Genomic DNA, 13,324 nt, shown 5'->3' on the forward strand with positions numbered 1-13,324 from the left:
AGCTAGGATTGGTCCGGATGCAGCCCGATCGGTAATCTGACAGACATGTTAGTCTGTCCTGATTGGCTGTAGGAGTCGTACTCGGAAGTCTTGGCGTTTCCCGAAGGCCTCACGCCGCAAAAGCCACCAGCCCTACACTAGTGCTTGTCAAAGAAACCTTCAAGCTCGCTGTCCAAGGTCATTTCTTAAGAACGAGATTTAGTCAGCGCTGGATTTTACTTATTTAGACTGCCTTTCCCGTCTTTCCCAAGGCGAACCAAGGCTCTTGTATGTTATGGGGTCTCCTCTACACTGGCTACCGGTACGACTTCTACTCAGTATTGCTTACAGGTACATTGTGTAACCGACCAGAGGAAGAAACCCTACTGTCAACTTATGCTATTCAAAAGCAGATGGTGGTTAGCTCAGAGCGGGGACACTCGGTTTGACGGTGGTTTGATTCGACGTCTGCGACTGTCCGTTTTGCGTCTAGCCGAGATCTTTCAGCCATGTTACTTCTGCAGTTAACCCTTCAATTGCAAGGGCTTAGTATATTCGGATTCATTCCTTCATGGTGCTGAGGGATGAGTCTTTATTTCGTTGCGAAGTCGGATGCTGATAATTGTGCCATTCCCTTTCGAGAACATTCTGACCAATCTCCCGCTTAGTCACCCCACTGTGGTCATCGTGAGGGGCAGAGTCATCTTTACGCCCTTGCGATGACTCTACTATAACTGCTATCGATAAATAACTAAAAACATTGCAGTTCTCTTATGACTATTCAATCAAACTAATTTACACTTTACTATTGCTAAAATGGGTTCTACTACTTTGACAGCGTACAACGCTTTTGCCTCCGATAAGGCTCAAGGCAACCCAGCTGGTGTCGTTGTACTTCCCGCACCAAGCGATAGCCCTGAATACAGCAAAGATGCAGAGTTTCCTTACGAGATATTCCCTCCGGCTTCAAAATTGCAGGAACTTGCGACAAAACTCGGATATCCGATGATAGCGTTCGCGGTCCCTCTCAAACCAGGAAATGACGCGCCCGACTACGCCGTTCGCTGGTTCAACGTTTCCCACGAAGGACCACTCTGCGGCCATGCTACTCTTGCTTTGTCCCAGCATCTGTTTAGTACTCTACCGAACCCACCTCAAACGCTGAGGTACTTGACCAGGCTTCATGGTGTTATCTCTGCCTCACTCCATCAGAGCCCCTTTGCGGATGAGAAGCTCGTGGGCATCGAGTTTCCAGAACTGCTTGACCTTCCTGCAGTTTCAAAGTCGAGCGACAGGTGGGATGAGCTGAAGGGACTTTTCGAGGGGGCGACTGGTTCTAAGTGGGAAGGACAAGGCGAACCTGTCGGCTTGTTTGACGTGGATCAGTATCTCTTGCTCGAGTATAGTCCTGATCTTGATCTCAAGGGTCTTACCATCGATCCGCAGAAACTAGTAAGTCTCTATCCGTGATCGAACAGCATATGCTTATACATCAGGCTTCACTCAACAAATTTATGTACCTTTTCCAAATCTCGACATCGCCTTCCGAGCATATCCATACCCGTGTGCTCAACGCTTTTGGAAATCACTTTGCGGAAGATATCGCCGTAAGTAAACCCCACTGTTTGTGAATCTGACTGACACCTAAAAGACCGGCTCTGCCCACCGAGCTATCATTCCTCATGCTTTGTCCAACGCTGAGACTACAGCACGACTGAAACAGCATCACCCCGATTTCAGCGGAAACACGTTGAAGGTCTTGCAACAGTCCAAAGAGGGAGGTCAATTGACAGTTGAGTGGCTTCGGGATACCAAGTCTGTGAGGATCATGGGCAAAGCCGTGCGGGTGAGCGAAAACAGTGTGGATATCTAGTAACAAGCACATAAACGATTCTAGTAGTTAAATCTACAAACTTAACTAGGTTGACTCAGACCTTAGGTAAAGAAAGTCTTGATTGGTGTACTCACATATGTGTAGGCCGATAAGCCTTTACGATGTAACATGTCCTGCGGACCTAGATACAGTGTTAGGACCTTTTTTCGGTATCGCATGATACGACTCCGGCCTGAGTCACATCGAAGGATTCCAATAGTCAGCGACCAACTTTAGGCTAAATAAAAGTCGGTAAGCATAGCAACTGAGGCCATCGCTATATAATCCAAGCTTTCTTCTTCATGTCTTGGCTAGACTTTGCGATTAATTGAAGCACAGCAAACAACCCATCATGGAGTTCAACCCGACTCGAGCAACAGTCCATAATGAGGGCTGCGATCTTCACTACTGGTATCAAGGCACCGGTCCTCTCATGATCTTCATCCCAGGTGGTAACGGCCACGGACGACAGTTCAACAACATCATAGCCGTACTATCAGACCGCTATACTTGCGCCACCTTCGACAGACGGCAAATGTCAGCGAGCCAAGTCCCTGTAAACAAACCACTAAGCCCAACTCAACAAGCCCGCGATATCCGAGCAGTCATCAAAGCTGTCGGTTTTGACAAAGCGATCATTTTTGGCAGTAGCAGTGGTGGTATTTTCGGATACCAATTTGCGCACGATTATCCCGAAATGGTTGTCCATCTGATTTCCCATGAAGCAGGAATTTCTGTGCTCATGCCTGAAGCAACCGAAATTTACGACTGGATGTATAGTCTTGTGGCATTGCACAGAGAAAAGGGACTGGACGCTGTTGTCGCAGAATTCGACAAGTGTCTTATTGGGTATGATGACGAGGGAGTTCCCAAGCCTGCATCTCCTGAGCCGTCAAATGGTCGGAACTTCTTGGAGAATGAGTTTCCCAGGTTACTTGGCTACGCCCCCAACTTCTTCCGCATCAAAGAGAATAAGACTAGTGTTGGTGTTATGAGAGGCGCAAGATGTAAGGAGGCATTTTATGCAAGGGCTATTGAGGCACAGGCTGAAATTTTGGGCTGTCCGCGTATGACTGTTCCGGGTCATCATGAGGGCTTTCAATGTGAGACGAAGGAGTTTGTTCCTTATCTCTTAGAGATGATTAGTATATTGGAGAAGAGGAGGTGATGAGGCTAGGTTTGAATCGTTTCATGGCTGTTAGTATGCCTGATTTTCTGGACAGCTTTCTGGCTCAAGTATTGCAATGTAGACTTGGGCCTTTATCACAATCAGATGGCGGAGCATACCTGTGGATCATCCAACCATTTAGAAGCGGGCCAAGGACAACAGGTTCATGAGATGCACAGGTAATTGCATTTTAGAAACAAGAAAAATGAACAAAAACTTTAATTACTTGTGATCCATCAGTGATATCTTGCACACTCTTACATGTCGGCTCTGTTTAGCACTGCCCATCAACACTTCCATGAGTCCGTCAAGAGGGCAGAGTACAATAGCTACAGAACTAGAGCCAGTAATTTGTCGAATGATGTTTTAGATGCCGGTCTACAGAATTCATTCCTCTTCCTCAGTCTCCGATCTTGGACGGATCACGAAGCCAGGAAAGGTCAGTCCTGGTCCGAATAGAGACATCTCTCTAAGCCTAGCACGAATAATCTTATGGTATTAGCTTTAAGCTTCATAAGAAAGTTAAACATTGTTGAGCACGTGTTCCACCGGCAGACGGATTTGTATGATGGTGGCTGTGGCGTTTATATTATCCCCGTATAGAGACGGAGATATCTCCACATTTTGACGATAATGATCAGCTCACTCAGCTACAACCCAACATACAACATCCTGGTCACATTCCAGAGATGCTGTCAAATATGTATAGCTTCAACCTCATGACGTCGCGCTACTAAAGCCATCTGGCGCCTCTATCACAGCGCCATGGTATGATTTGAACAGCAGATGAGAGTCTGGGCACGTATGGTGCTGCTTAAGCCTCAAATGGGAGTGGTAGATGTGAAGATATAAAGCAGGCGTTTTCCGCGGTTTCATAAAGAATGTCTATTCAAAAACACATACAAAATGAGGTTCTCAGACGCCCTCTACTTCAACAGCCTTGAGTACACCAACAAGCTCGAAGCGCTTGTTGCAAGCCAGCGCATCAATGAGGTTCGTGAGCGTGAAGTCCTAAAGAACCGTCAGATATACGGTTACTGGACCAAAGTTGGAATGGGAGCTCTGCTCCTTGTTCCTACCATGGGCTTATCGTCTGTCACATCCGGCATAGGCTTCCGTCAACTTTGGGTCGCTTGCTCGAAGCTCGATGTGATCAACAAGATCATCAAGAAGTACGGCATCACGCCTTATCAGTGCCAGTTTCGAGATCGTGCAATACCTATTGTCATTAGTGTCTTGACAGCTGGAATTGGCTTCGGCACTTCATGTGCACTCAGCGATATTTCAGGCATGGGCGTCGAAGGAGCCACCGCACAAGGGTTATCGTTTGGTCCTCCTATCAGCGTCGAAGGAGTGGTTGATTCGGCTACAACGAATCCCAACGGTTTTGTCGACGGTGCATTCCACGGTGCCGGAGCTCAAATCGAAGCTGTTTCTGCAGCACTCAATTCTGGAGATACTGCTGCCAATGTGACCCAAGCAACCGTGGAAAACGCTGTTCCTACCACTATGGGCAGCGAATATTATAACGGTGCAAATTTTGGATACGCCGCAGCGGCTCTCGTGGAACGGTTCCTAGTACAGCATGCCGTGGCGTGCTCTCTCGAGCACATAGCCGACCAGGGCGCGCGTGAAGAACTCTACAGAAGGGTAGCCCAAGAGGATGATGCGATATTGTCACCTACAAAGGAGATGTATGACTGGGAAAAAGAGCTAGGAGAGGTCCATGATGCCCTTCATGAGCAATATGCTGGATTGATCACAGAGCACTCGGGAGTGTTACACCGAAACAAGACGAAACCGAGGGATGTAGTCGCCAAATCTATGGCCAAGAGAGAAATAGTAGTCTCCTTGGAGAGCAGAGCACGGGAGGAGCGTTTAAACACTGAACAATGCCGGCAGTTAAGGTTTGTTAGCTCGTGGGTTTCCTGTTTGAAGACTTGGGAGGATACGTTGAAGGAGCAGGCTAGTGCTCAGGCCGAGTGGGATGTCATCATACAACAGTGGAAACGGGCATAATTTGGATTGGCTGGAAGCTGCAAATTGAGATACTAGGGTGACATTCTGTAAGTAATAAATCTTGAATTCCAAACGGAGAGAATCTTCCGGGGCACGTCGGCACGTCAGGAAACATGAATCTAGAACATTTTAACAGATGGAAAGAATATGCCCCTTACTAACTAAATCAAGGCCCCAACCCCAATAGCAGCTTTTAGGTGCTGCAGCTACAGCAACTGTCGGTGCGCTACTCAGTAAGCTAAGCAAATATCCGGTGGGTGTCACTTACAAGCGTAAAAGTAATTAAATTACCGGTGGAAATTATTCCTCAGCTAAAAACCATATGTACACTCAACGCCTACATTATGGATTGCGCTGGCTCCGGCTCTGATCATCGACCCTATACTGAAATGAAATTCTCGAGGAATGTGGTGGCCCTTTGGGCTGTACTTTTATCTCAATCTTTGGCTCTCAACGTCCTTCCCAGCAACGATGCAAATGCTGTAGCAGGTGCCATCTTTGGCGATGGTATACAGGTCCTTAATGGACAAAGATCTGTCTTGGCAAACTTAAGTTTCCGATATCGTAAGGCAAGAGATTTATGAAGGAATCGCCACTGACAAGGTAATGTGCAAGAGGTTGCCACCTCTTCGCAGGTATTTATGTCATATCTCCAGCAAGGATATCTTACAAATACCATTCAAGAAGGGTGATGACAAGGATAAACGCAAGATATCTAGATGTGATGTAGACACTGGTAAACCGCTTCCATTAGCCAAGCCGATCTGGCCGCACTCCTTCATGCCTGACAAAGTGAGGTTTTCCCATGCCGATAACCCTCTTCTTTCTGTAGAAGATTATTGATATCATAATACAAACCCTTATGCAGTAACTTTCTCGTCAGGGCCCCAGCCGTAGCGAAGTCTCGCTGTTCGAAGAGCCATCTCGCCAGCGACTTCACATCCCGTACTCCCATTATCCGAATAAAACGCCTTCGAGAAACGCCTATTCTTAGAAACTCAGCTAGGGCCTCTGGATCGAATCTGCCAATCTTTTCCCCAGGGTTGGCATTTCAATCACCCTACAAGCCAAGTCTGACTTTACCTTGGCGTTGCTCTTGGCGTATCACGGTGTAACAGCTCCGCGGTTTCTAGAGTCACTTAGCGTGAAAGTTACCATCATACGCAGAGTGAGTGAATTGTAGTCGTTGTTCAGGAGTTCGTTTTCCTGTCTGAGAGTTATTCTTCGGGGAGTCTGATCACTTGCGACAACTTTTGACACGATGTCATGACCCCTGTGACAGTTCCACGGATTGAGAACATTCTCGTAGGGTCAGCATCCATCAGCAATTTTATATCGCCACTCCATTTTGAGCAAGATCCACCTGCACACTGACGTAGATCCGAATGCAAGTCGTCTTGAGCATGGTTCCGTAGACAAGGAAGACTCAAGCACTGGTCGATAAATGCAGACCATCAAGAAGGCCATATTTTTAAACGAAAGTATTATTTGTATTGTAAACTGCACTGATCGCTGTCTATACGCCTGTTTAAATGAATGTAGAAAATCTATAATGCACGCTAAATCTAGACATCGTACTGAATGGTTCGTCGACGGCGTCTCTTCTCCGCCTCTTCACGTTCCCTCTCAGAATCCTCCTCGGAATGCGTCCCGGAGAATGTAGCAAACTCGTTTCGCGCGTGGACCGCCGGAGGAATCTCCCCGCCGAGTACCATAGAGTTTGCGCGTGAGTTGGGATCGGGACGACTGAAACGGTTAAAGGCGATGAAGTTCTCCTCGTCGGCAGTAATGGCGTTGGTAGGTGTGGCCATGGTGAAGGATTTGCGACGGATTGACACGGCGTCGTCTTGAATCGGCTCGATACCGCGCCACTGGTAAATGAGGTTAAGGGCTGGGATAGAAAGGCCATGAACGACGATGGAGAACAAAACCAGCCAGTAGACGACGGGGCCGGTGAGGTCGAGGAGGTCCTTTTCTTCTTGGTCTGCGTTCTCGGGGTGAGGGAAGAGATGACGCATGTGCTCACGGTAAAACACAGCTCCTACACCAATGGGTCCGAAATAACCCATGAAGAGTGCCTCTTTCCAGTCCTGGCACACCTTGGGCATCAACTTGTACATGGCAAGAATGGCGGGGATACGTCGAAAGGCGAGAACCATGAAGCCGAGGGCAAAGAGTCGGCCGATTGTCAGGCCGGTGCCATCGGGGTCGTGGAATTCGCTCCAAGGAATAGCAGTTCCAATAAACATGAATCCACCAAAGTTGAGAAGGACGTCAAGACAGTGGTTGACCTCATCGTGTCGCGCATACGTCTCGGCGAGGAAGTTACCGTCCCAGTTGAGGGCGTTGCCAGCGACGAAGCAGGCAACCAGGTCGTTGGTGCCAATAGCACCACAGGTACCGAGGATAAAGAGACCGATAGCGACAGGGAACAGCAGGTAGGATTGCTCATCGATCCATGACCTGTCACATTGTTAGCTCATGTTCCCTGTAAAGAGGGTCTCCCTGCGCGTCTCTGCTCCACTGGAAAAGGTGGAGGGCTCGGGCAGGGAAAGAAACAAACAAGAGAAACGTACCTCTTAAGCGCAAATTTGATAGCGCGGCATGAGACGTAACCCACTGTGGCTCCATAGACGATACCCAGCAGGATGTAATAGAGCCAACATTCCACGAACCAATACTTCATGGCCTCACCAACGCCTCCTCCAAGGCGGCCGACGTCCTCGCCACTACGGACGAACAGCATATTCGCGGCAGCTCCAGTGTCATTGGTCGAAGCCTCACCGTTGCCAGGACCCTCATGTGCGTGCCTCATGATGTATGTTGCAAGCATCAGGAAGGGAAAAGCGAATCCATCGTTGGCACCAGCCTCAGACGAGATGATTTCTCGCAGATGTCGGGGCACATACTTGTCTGCAAACGGACCCTTGGCCACAGCCTGGGACAGGACAGGGTCGGTGCATGTAACACACGAGGCGATAACCATAGCGCCGAGGACCTGAAGCTTGGGAACAGTAGCCAGGATGCATCCAGTGGTGCAGAGCCACATGATGGTCATGACAGGGATGAGGCAGATGGACATCTCCCTCCAGCGGGTCATGTTGTACTTTGCGGGCAGCTGGTAGCCTGCAATCACGATCTGAACGCCGATGACCACGCGCATAAGGCCCAAGGCAATCTCTGCAGTCTGGCCAGGCTCGGCGCTGCCCCATTTCTCACTGTCCAGAAACTTGGCCGATACGGGGCCGAGTATTATGCCCACCACCATAGCAGGCACTGTCCCAAATTAGAATACGCACCGTCAGGACGATAGCGAGATATACTTACAGGCTTCTCCGAGGTACCATGTCTGCTTGAGCTTTACGGATATTACACCATACAATGTCATAAAGGCACCTGCAAGAAATTGAAGTGTCAGTACGCCAAGGTTCGCCAAGATCTAGGCAATTTCTCGTGCCAAGGGGTTGCCCAGAAGACTGTTCATGGTTTGGTGATGCGAGGAAACATACCAAGAACTGCCAACACCACGTTGAGCTCCGACAAATTGAGTGTCGGCATTATGGCGGTTTTTCGTATTCACGAATCGTATAAAATGCGGCTTGTCGAAGTGCTTGTAGTTTGATGACGCTTGTTTGTTTTGTGACTCAGATCTGCGGCGCCAGGCTGCAGAGTTTGTCTTTGTATGAGAGGATGATATCCCACGAGGAACCAAGCTTCATGAAATAGCAAACGTTGTGTGGTGTGATGAGATGACAATGTGCGGTATAAGATCAGTCGCTGCCAAGAGCGTGTCGACGACACAGATCCTAAATGACAAAAGACATGAAAGGTGTGAAGCAAAGCAAGGAGAAAAGAAAAGAGACAATCCTTTTAAAAAGTGAGACCAAGAAAACTCGGCAGCAGCTATGGAGTATTTGAACTCTGGAGGCAAGAGAGTACGTAGAAATGTTGCACACACAAGCGAACAGAAAGAGGGCCTGTCCTTTGTGTAGCTGCCTCGAGCTGGGTCCTGAAAGGTTTTTGTACAACGGGGACAAACGCACAGAAGAAATGCACGTCCCCAGTGAATCATGTTAGCGGCGGTAGAGGAGGATGGGGGTGATGGGGGCAGGGAAAATCCCTCACAAAGGTGAAGGAAACCAGAAATGGACGACGGAGAAGCAGACTAGGGGATATCAGGGGGTCCCAGGGACAAGGGAATGAAGAGAGTCAGTGCTAGAGCACACGATCTGCGCGGATGATTCAAGGTGGCAGGCCATGTCAAACGGTGTCGCGCTAAAAACAGGAAATCCCGGGGTTTCTTTTTCTTGTCTATACCGCTAGTGGTATTGCTGTACGCCTGCAGAGCCTACGCCAACGACCCGCAGCCCGCAAGTCAGTCAGAACCTCCATCGTGGAGTCTAAACATGTCATTCTTTGACCGATGGAGTCAAGTTCCGGATAATGTGGCAGGATGAGGCATATTCCTTTCTGGATCTATACAGTCATGACACTACTGCTGTACTGGACACTGCATTTTCCCTTATTTCGTCTCAGTGCATGATGTGGCTGGCCTTGACTTGGTACCCGAGCATCTGCGGGTTACGATAAGGCTTTGTCACTGAGGCTGAAGGATAAGACAGCTGACGAAACACTGTAGATCAATGTTTTACTTGACGTACGGGACTGAGGCTCATGCTTCAAAATTGTTTTGTGTGCTGGCAGAAGGAAAGAAGAGTTTAGAGACTGATCGGCAAAGGAGAGCGACACCGGGGAGAGCGAAAGGGCAGCAGAGAATGGGGGATGGGACAGATACAGGAAAAGAACACAAGACAAGACACCAGACAAGACTCTAGTAAGCCCCGTGTGACAATTTTCAAACCATCAGTTCTTGGCTTGTAGCAATGATATTAGACCATCCGACCATGACGTTGGCGCCACGTCAATGCAACGAATAGAGGTCGTCTAAATAGATTGGGATGAGCGCTTGGCGCTTGGCGGCTACTTGGCGCTTGCTGGGCATTTAAGGTTATTTGTTAAGCTTGCTTAATAGTGGCTCCGGCCAAGACGCCGAGCGTGGGGCGACAAGACCGCCAAGGTCATCCGTTACGTTGTCTGTTACCTCCTTTGACCGCGATAACCTGGGAACAAGTGGAAAGATAAAGCACCTGATTATCCAATTTGTTGTGTCCGAATAATCTCCGTGTCTTCCGGGCCCCCTTCAAACAATGTTGATGCTCTTATCGTCGAGTCTCGCGATAGATAGATATTACCACCGTTATTAATAGCCATCAACTATCAACATACCGAGATTAAACCTGAAATCAGTGTTTGATATTCTTCGTTTCATAGGTTTCGTTCTATTATTCTCATTAATAAACTGCCGTATCGTAAAACACAACTGGACCTCGTAATCATCTCCCGGCATTCCAGGCCAAGTTCGTGGCGCAAGATCGGCATACCGTCGCCAAGCTATGGGAATTGCACATTCTTATCTTTGAAGGCATTTATAATAAAAGAGATTTATCTATCGCATTTTAATTTCGTATCTTAAGAGAAGGCATTGTCGATCTGCTCGGAGAATGCCATTATTCAATGCCAATGTCATTTGCACGGGACCCGCTTCGTGAGATCATCACCTTGGTATCAATCCAATTACTCACGGCCCTACACTCATCACACGAGCCACCATCTCATCAGCTGAAACGATTGAGGTAAAACGATCTAAAAAGCCAAGGATGCTATTAAGCTTATAATAAAACTAATCTCAAGGGTCATGGTCCGTTCTTGCGAGTGCCGATCTCCAAAACAGAGATGCTACAGGGTAATTCCAACCCCAAGTGTAAACATTTCTCAACGCTGGCTGATGTGTACTTTCTTTAATCCAGACAATACGTCAATCCTGTAGTTTCTCTAGTAAACGTAAAAGTTCGTCACCTCAGGATGCTCCCGCCTCGTCTTCTCATTCTGCTTCTTCAAATGAAGCCTTAACCCCCAAGCTATAACCACAACGCCCGCAGAAAAAGCAATGCTAGCAACCCAAGCAGTTGTATATCTTGGCCCATCTGAAGAAGGCCACAAATAGGCCGTATAGACATGGGCCAAATTTCCAAACGTGTTGCAGATCGCCAGTGACACCGCCTTCTTCTCGCTAGTCTGTCCAACAGTCGCGCTGATCCACGCAAGAATAATATTATTGATGCCAAAGCTGAAACCCACAAAGAGGTATATGCTAAACATCCGAGCGGCGAGGTTGAGTGTCGACACAGCGATAATGAAGCCCACCATGACGATGGACTTGCAGATAGTGATGTGAAGCGTGCGCTCGTTCCACCGGCCCGAGGTCCAGGCCATGGCGATGCTCACGATGGCGGCGAGGAGATATGGTGGACATGTTAGGACCAGAGTAATTGTGCGACTGTAGCCTAACGTTTCTATGACGGATGGGAGGAAGTTTTGGAAGCCGACGGATGAGAGATGGAGGTTGTACATGAGACATAGTGCCCATGTTCGCCAGTCGGTCGCTGATTCGCGAAGACCGACCCAAACACTCGTCTTTTCTCGTACGTCGGTAGTGTCGGTGTAAATACGATTGTGCGCCAGCTGTCGCTGCTCTTCGGATAGCCAACTAGTGGTCAAAGGGTGATCTGGTAAGAAGATAAATGCCAAGATGGCGGTCCCGATCGACAGAGCGCCTTGAATGATGAAGAGCCTGCGGACAAATGTTAGTGACCGGATGTGAATATCACCTGGGCAGTATAATTACCATTGCCAACCAGCCAAGCCATGAGTCCCATCAAGACCAGCAAAGACACCGGCTGCGATAAGACCAGCGAAGGAACTGGCTACCATGTTACCCGTATAGAAAATGGCTAGTCGAACGGCTAATTCCTTTCGCGTGTAAAACATGGCGAGAATGAACAGAGCTCCGGGATAGAACTAAACATCCTTAGTCGTCGCTCGAACCTCTGGCATGGGATTACTTACAGGAGCCTCAGTCACACCAAGGAAGAATCGCAGTACCACCATACTCGCATAGTCTTTTGCTAAGAAGGTCAGAAGACTGACGATTGACCAGGCGAGACAGAAACCGGCCATGTACCACGATGGCTTGACTCTGTTGATCAGCATATTGCTTGGAACTTGTCCAGCGCTGGAAAGACGTCAGCCATGAAGAGGCCCGGCAGTTAGATAAAGAGACTCACATGTATCCGACAAACAAAATGGAGACGCAGGTGTTATACTGTGTTCCTACCAGACCCAGATCTTCCTCGAGATTATTGAGGCGAGCATTGACGAGAGCGTTCCTGTCGAGATAATTGAAGAGGTACATAAGCCATAACATGGGCTAGCCTCTTTTAGCCGACGGACATGAGATACTGCTGCTGGGACACTCACAAGGATGTATCTATCCAGCTTCTTCACCAACGCGATTTCTCTTGGATCAGTCTTCGCATGGGCGCCAAACTCATCGACCTTGTCCATCTTAGGAAACTTGGAAAACACTGCGTCATCGTTTGTTGCCGTTGTCTCTGCTCTCTCGATATGGTCATTGCGCGCGACATCATCGTCGCGTTTCGACTCGTCACCCGTCGGGACGTTATAATTGTTTGATGCAGCCATTTTGACCTCAGCTCGCTCTACCCAATTGATAAAAAGAGGAAAACAGAAACGCGCTCGACAACAGCGCAGCAGACATCGCTTTTATCTCCCATCATCACAAATGCCAAGATCCCCCACGGGGTAAAGGATGCGGGGGATCAGCAAAAGCTTAATCAAGTGACGATATGGCTTTGAAAGCGACCATCGCCATTGGGTCGCTTTGAAATAAGGTAGCATGGACTTGTACGAAAGAGGAAAATAACGGTAAGTGATCTACCGAACAAAGGGCAAAAAACCGGTCAATCTCAGGCGGAAGGGATCCGTTGGAGTAGGCGGCCAATTGATGATGAGAAGATGCGGAGAGAAAGGCGTAGGTGCCTTTGCATGACGTGGGATGCGTATCTTGGCATGGAGATTAATGACGGCAGATGGTATCGGTCAATTAACGACTCACGTTTACAGGGCTTGGCAGGATGAGAGGGGGTATTGACTCGCGAATGATCCTTCGTCGTCTCAAGAGTACAGACTGGAAGATGGAAGACGACGAACATCCACAAGGTGCCCGTTATTGCAGCACCTAAGCGATAACGTATCTACTAAGGGCTATGAGATCCTCAGGCCGAAGCTTTTGCCCATTTCTGGAGAAGAACAGACCTTGTTGCTTGGGTGAGGCTCTTGCGCTTCTTACAAGCCGAACATTGAGG

At 48.5% G+C, this 13,324-nt stretch overlaps 5 protein-coding genes across 5 annotated transcripts; 3 read left to right on the forward strand and 2 right to left on the reverse strand.

Moving 5' to 3' along the window:
* The first annotated feature begins 707 nt into the window (after positions 1-707).
* Positions 708-2,028, forward strand: B0J16DRAFT_163361 (uncharacterized protein). Its single transcript, XM_046122252.1, has 3 exons — positions 708-1,431; positions 1,476-1,586; positions 1,631-2,028. Exons 1-3 carry the CDS (start codon positions 796-798, stop codon positions 1,850-1,852), a joined length of 969 nt encoding a protein of 322 aa, XP_045981708.1. The 5' UTR covers positions 708-795; the 3' UTR covers positions 1,853-2,028.
* On the forward strand, positions 1,908-3,233 carry B0J16DRAFT_163365 (Alpha/Beta hydrolase protein). Its single transcript, XM_046122253.1, has one exon. It carries the CDS (start codon positions 2,205-2,207, stop codon positions 3,018-3,020), a length of 816 nt encoding a protein of 271 aa, XP_045981709.1. The 5' UTR covers positions 1,908-2,204; the 3' UTR covers positions 3,021-3,233.
* A 693-nt stretch (positions 3,234-3,926) lies between these two features.
* Positions 3,927-5,039, forward strand: B0J16DRAFT_386336 (uncharacterized protein; the record flags this gene model as incomplete). The annotated part of the gene is made up of 1 exon (XM_046131564.1): positions 3,927-5,039. The coding sequence occupies one exon, from the start codon at positions 3,927-3,929 to the stop codon at positions 5,037-5,039; it is 1,113 nt and encodes a 370-aa protein (XP_045981710.1).
* A 1,565-nt stretch (positions 5,040-6,604) lies between these two features.
* B0J16DRAFT_270363 (Sodium/hydrogen exchanger family-domain-containing protein) lies at positions 6,605-8,597 on the reverse strand (the record flags this gene model as incomplete). Its single annotated transcript, XM_046123543.1, has 4 exons — positions 6,605-7,502; positions 7,616-8,315; positions 8,367-8,435; positions 8,549-8,597. The coding sequence occupies 4 exons, from the start codon at positions 8,595-8,597 to the stop codon at positions 6,605-6,607; spliced, it is 1,716 nt and encodes a 571-aa protein (XP_045981711.1).
* A 2,334-nt stretch (positions 8,598-10,931) lies between these two features.
* B0J16DRAFT_373771 (major facilitator superfamily domain-containing protein) lies at positions 10,932-12,641 on the reverse strand (the record flags this gene model as incomplete). The annotated part of the gene is made up of 5 exons (XM_046130545.1): positions 10,932-11,730; positions 11,785-11,957; positions 12,006-12,171; positions 12,224-12,366; positions 12,417-12,641. The coding sequence occupies 5 exons, from the start codon at positions 12,639-12,641 to the stop codon at positions 10,932-10,934; spliced, it is 1,506 nt and encodes a 501-aa protein (XP_045981712.1).
* Positions 12,642-13,324: the final 683 nt, after the last annotated feature.

Source organism: Fusarium flagelliforme (assembly GCF_020744385.1).
Source record: "Fusarium flagelliforme strain FIESC 12 MPI-CAGE-AA-0113 chromosome Unknown B0J16scaffold_5, whole genome shotgun sequence".
NCBI classification, from domain to species: Eukaryota; Fungi; Ascomycota; class Sordariomycetes; order Hypocreales; family Nectriaceae; genus Fusarium; species Fusarium flagelliforme.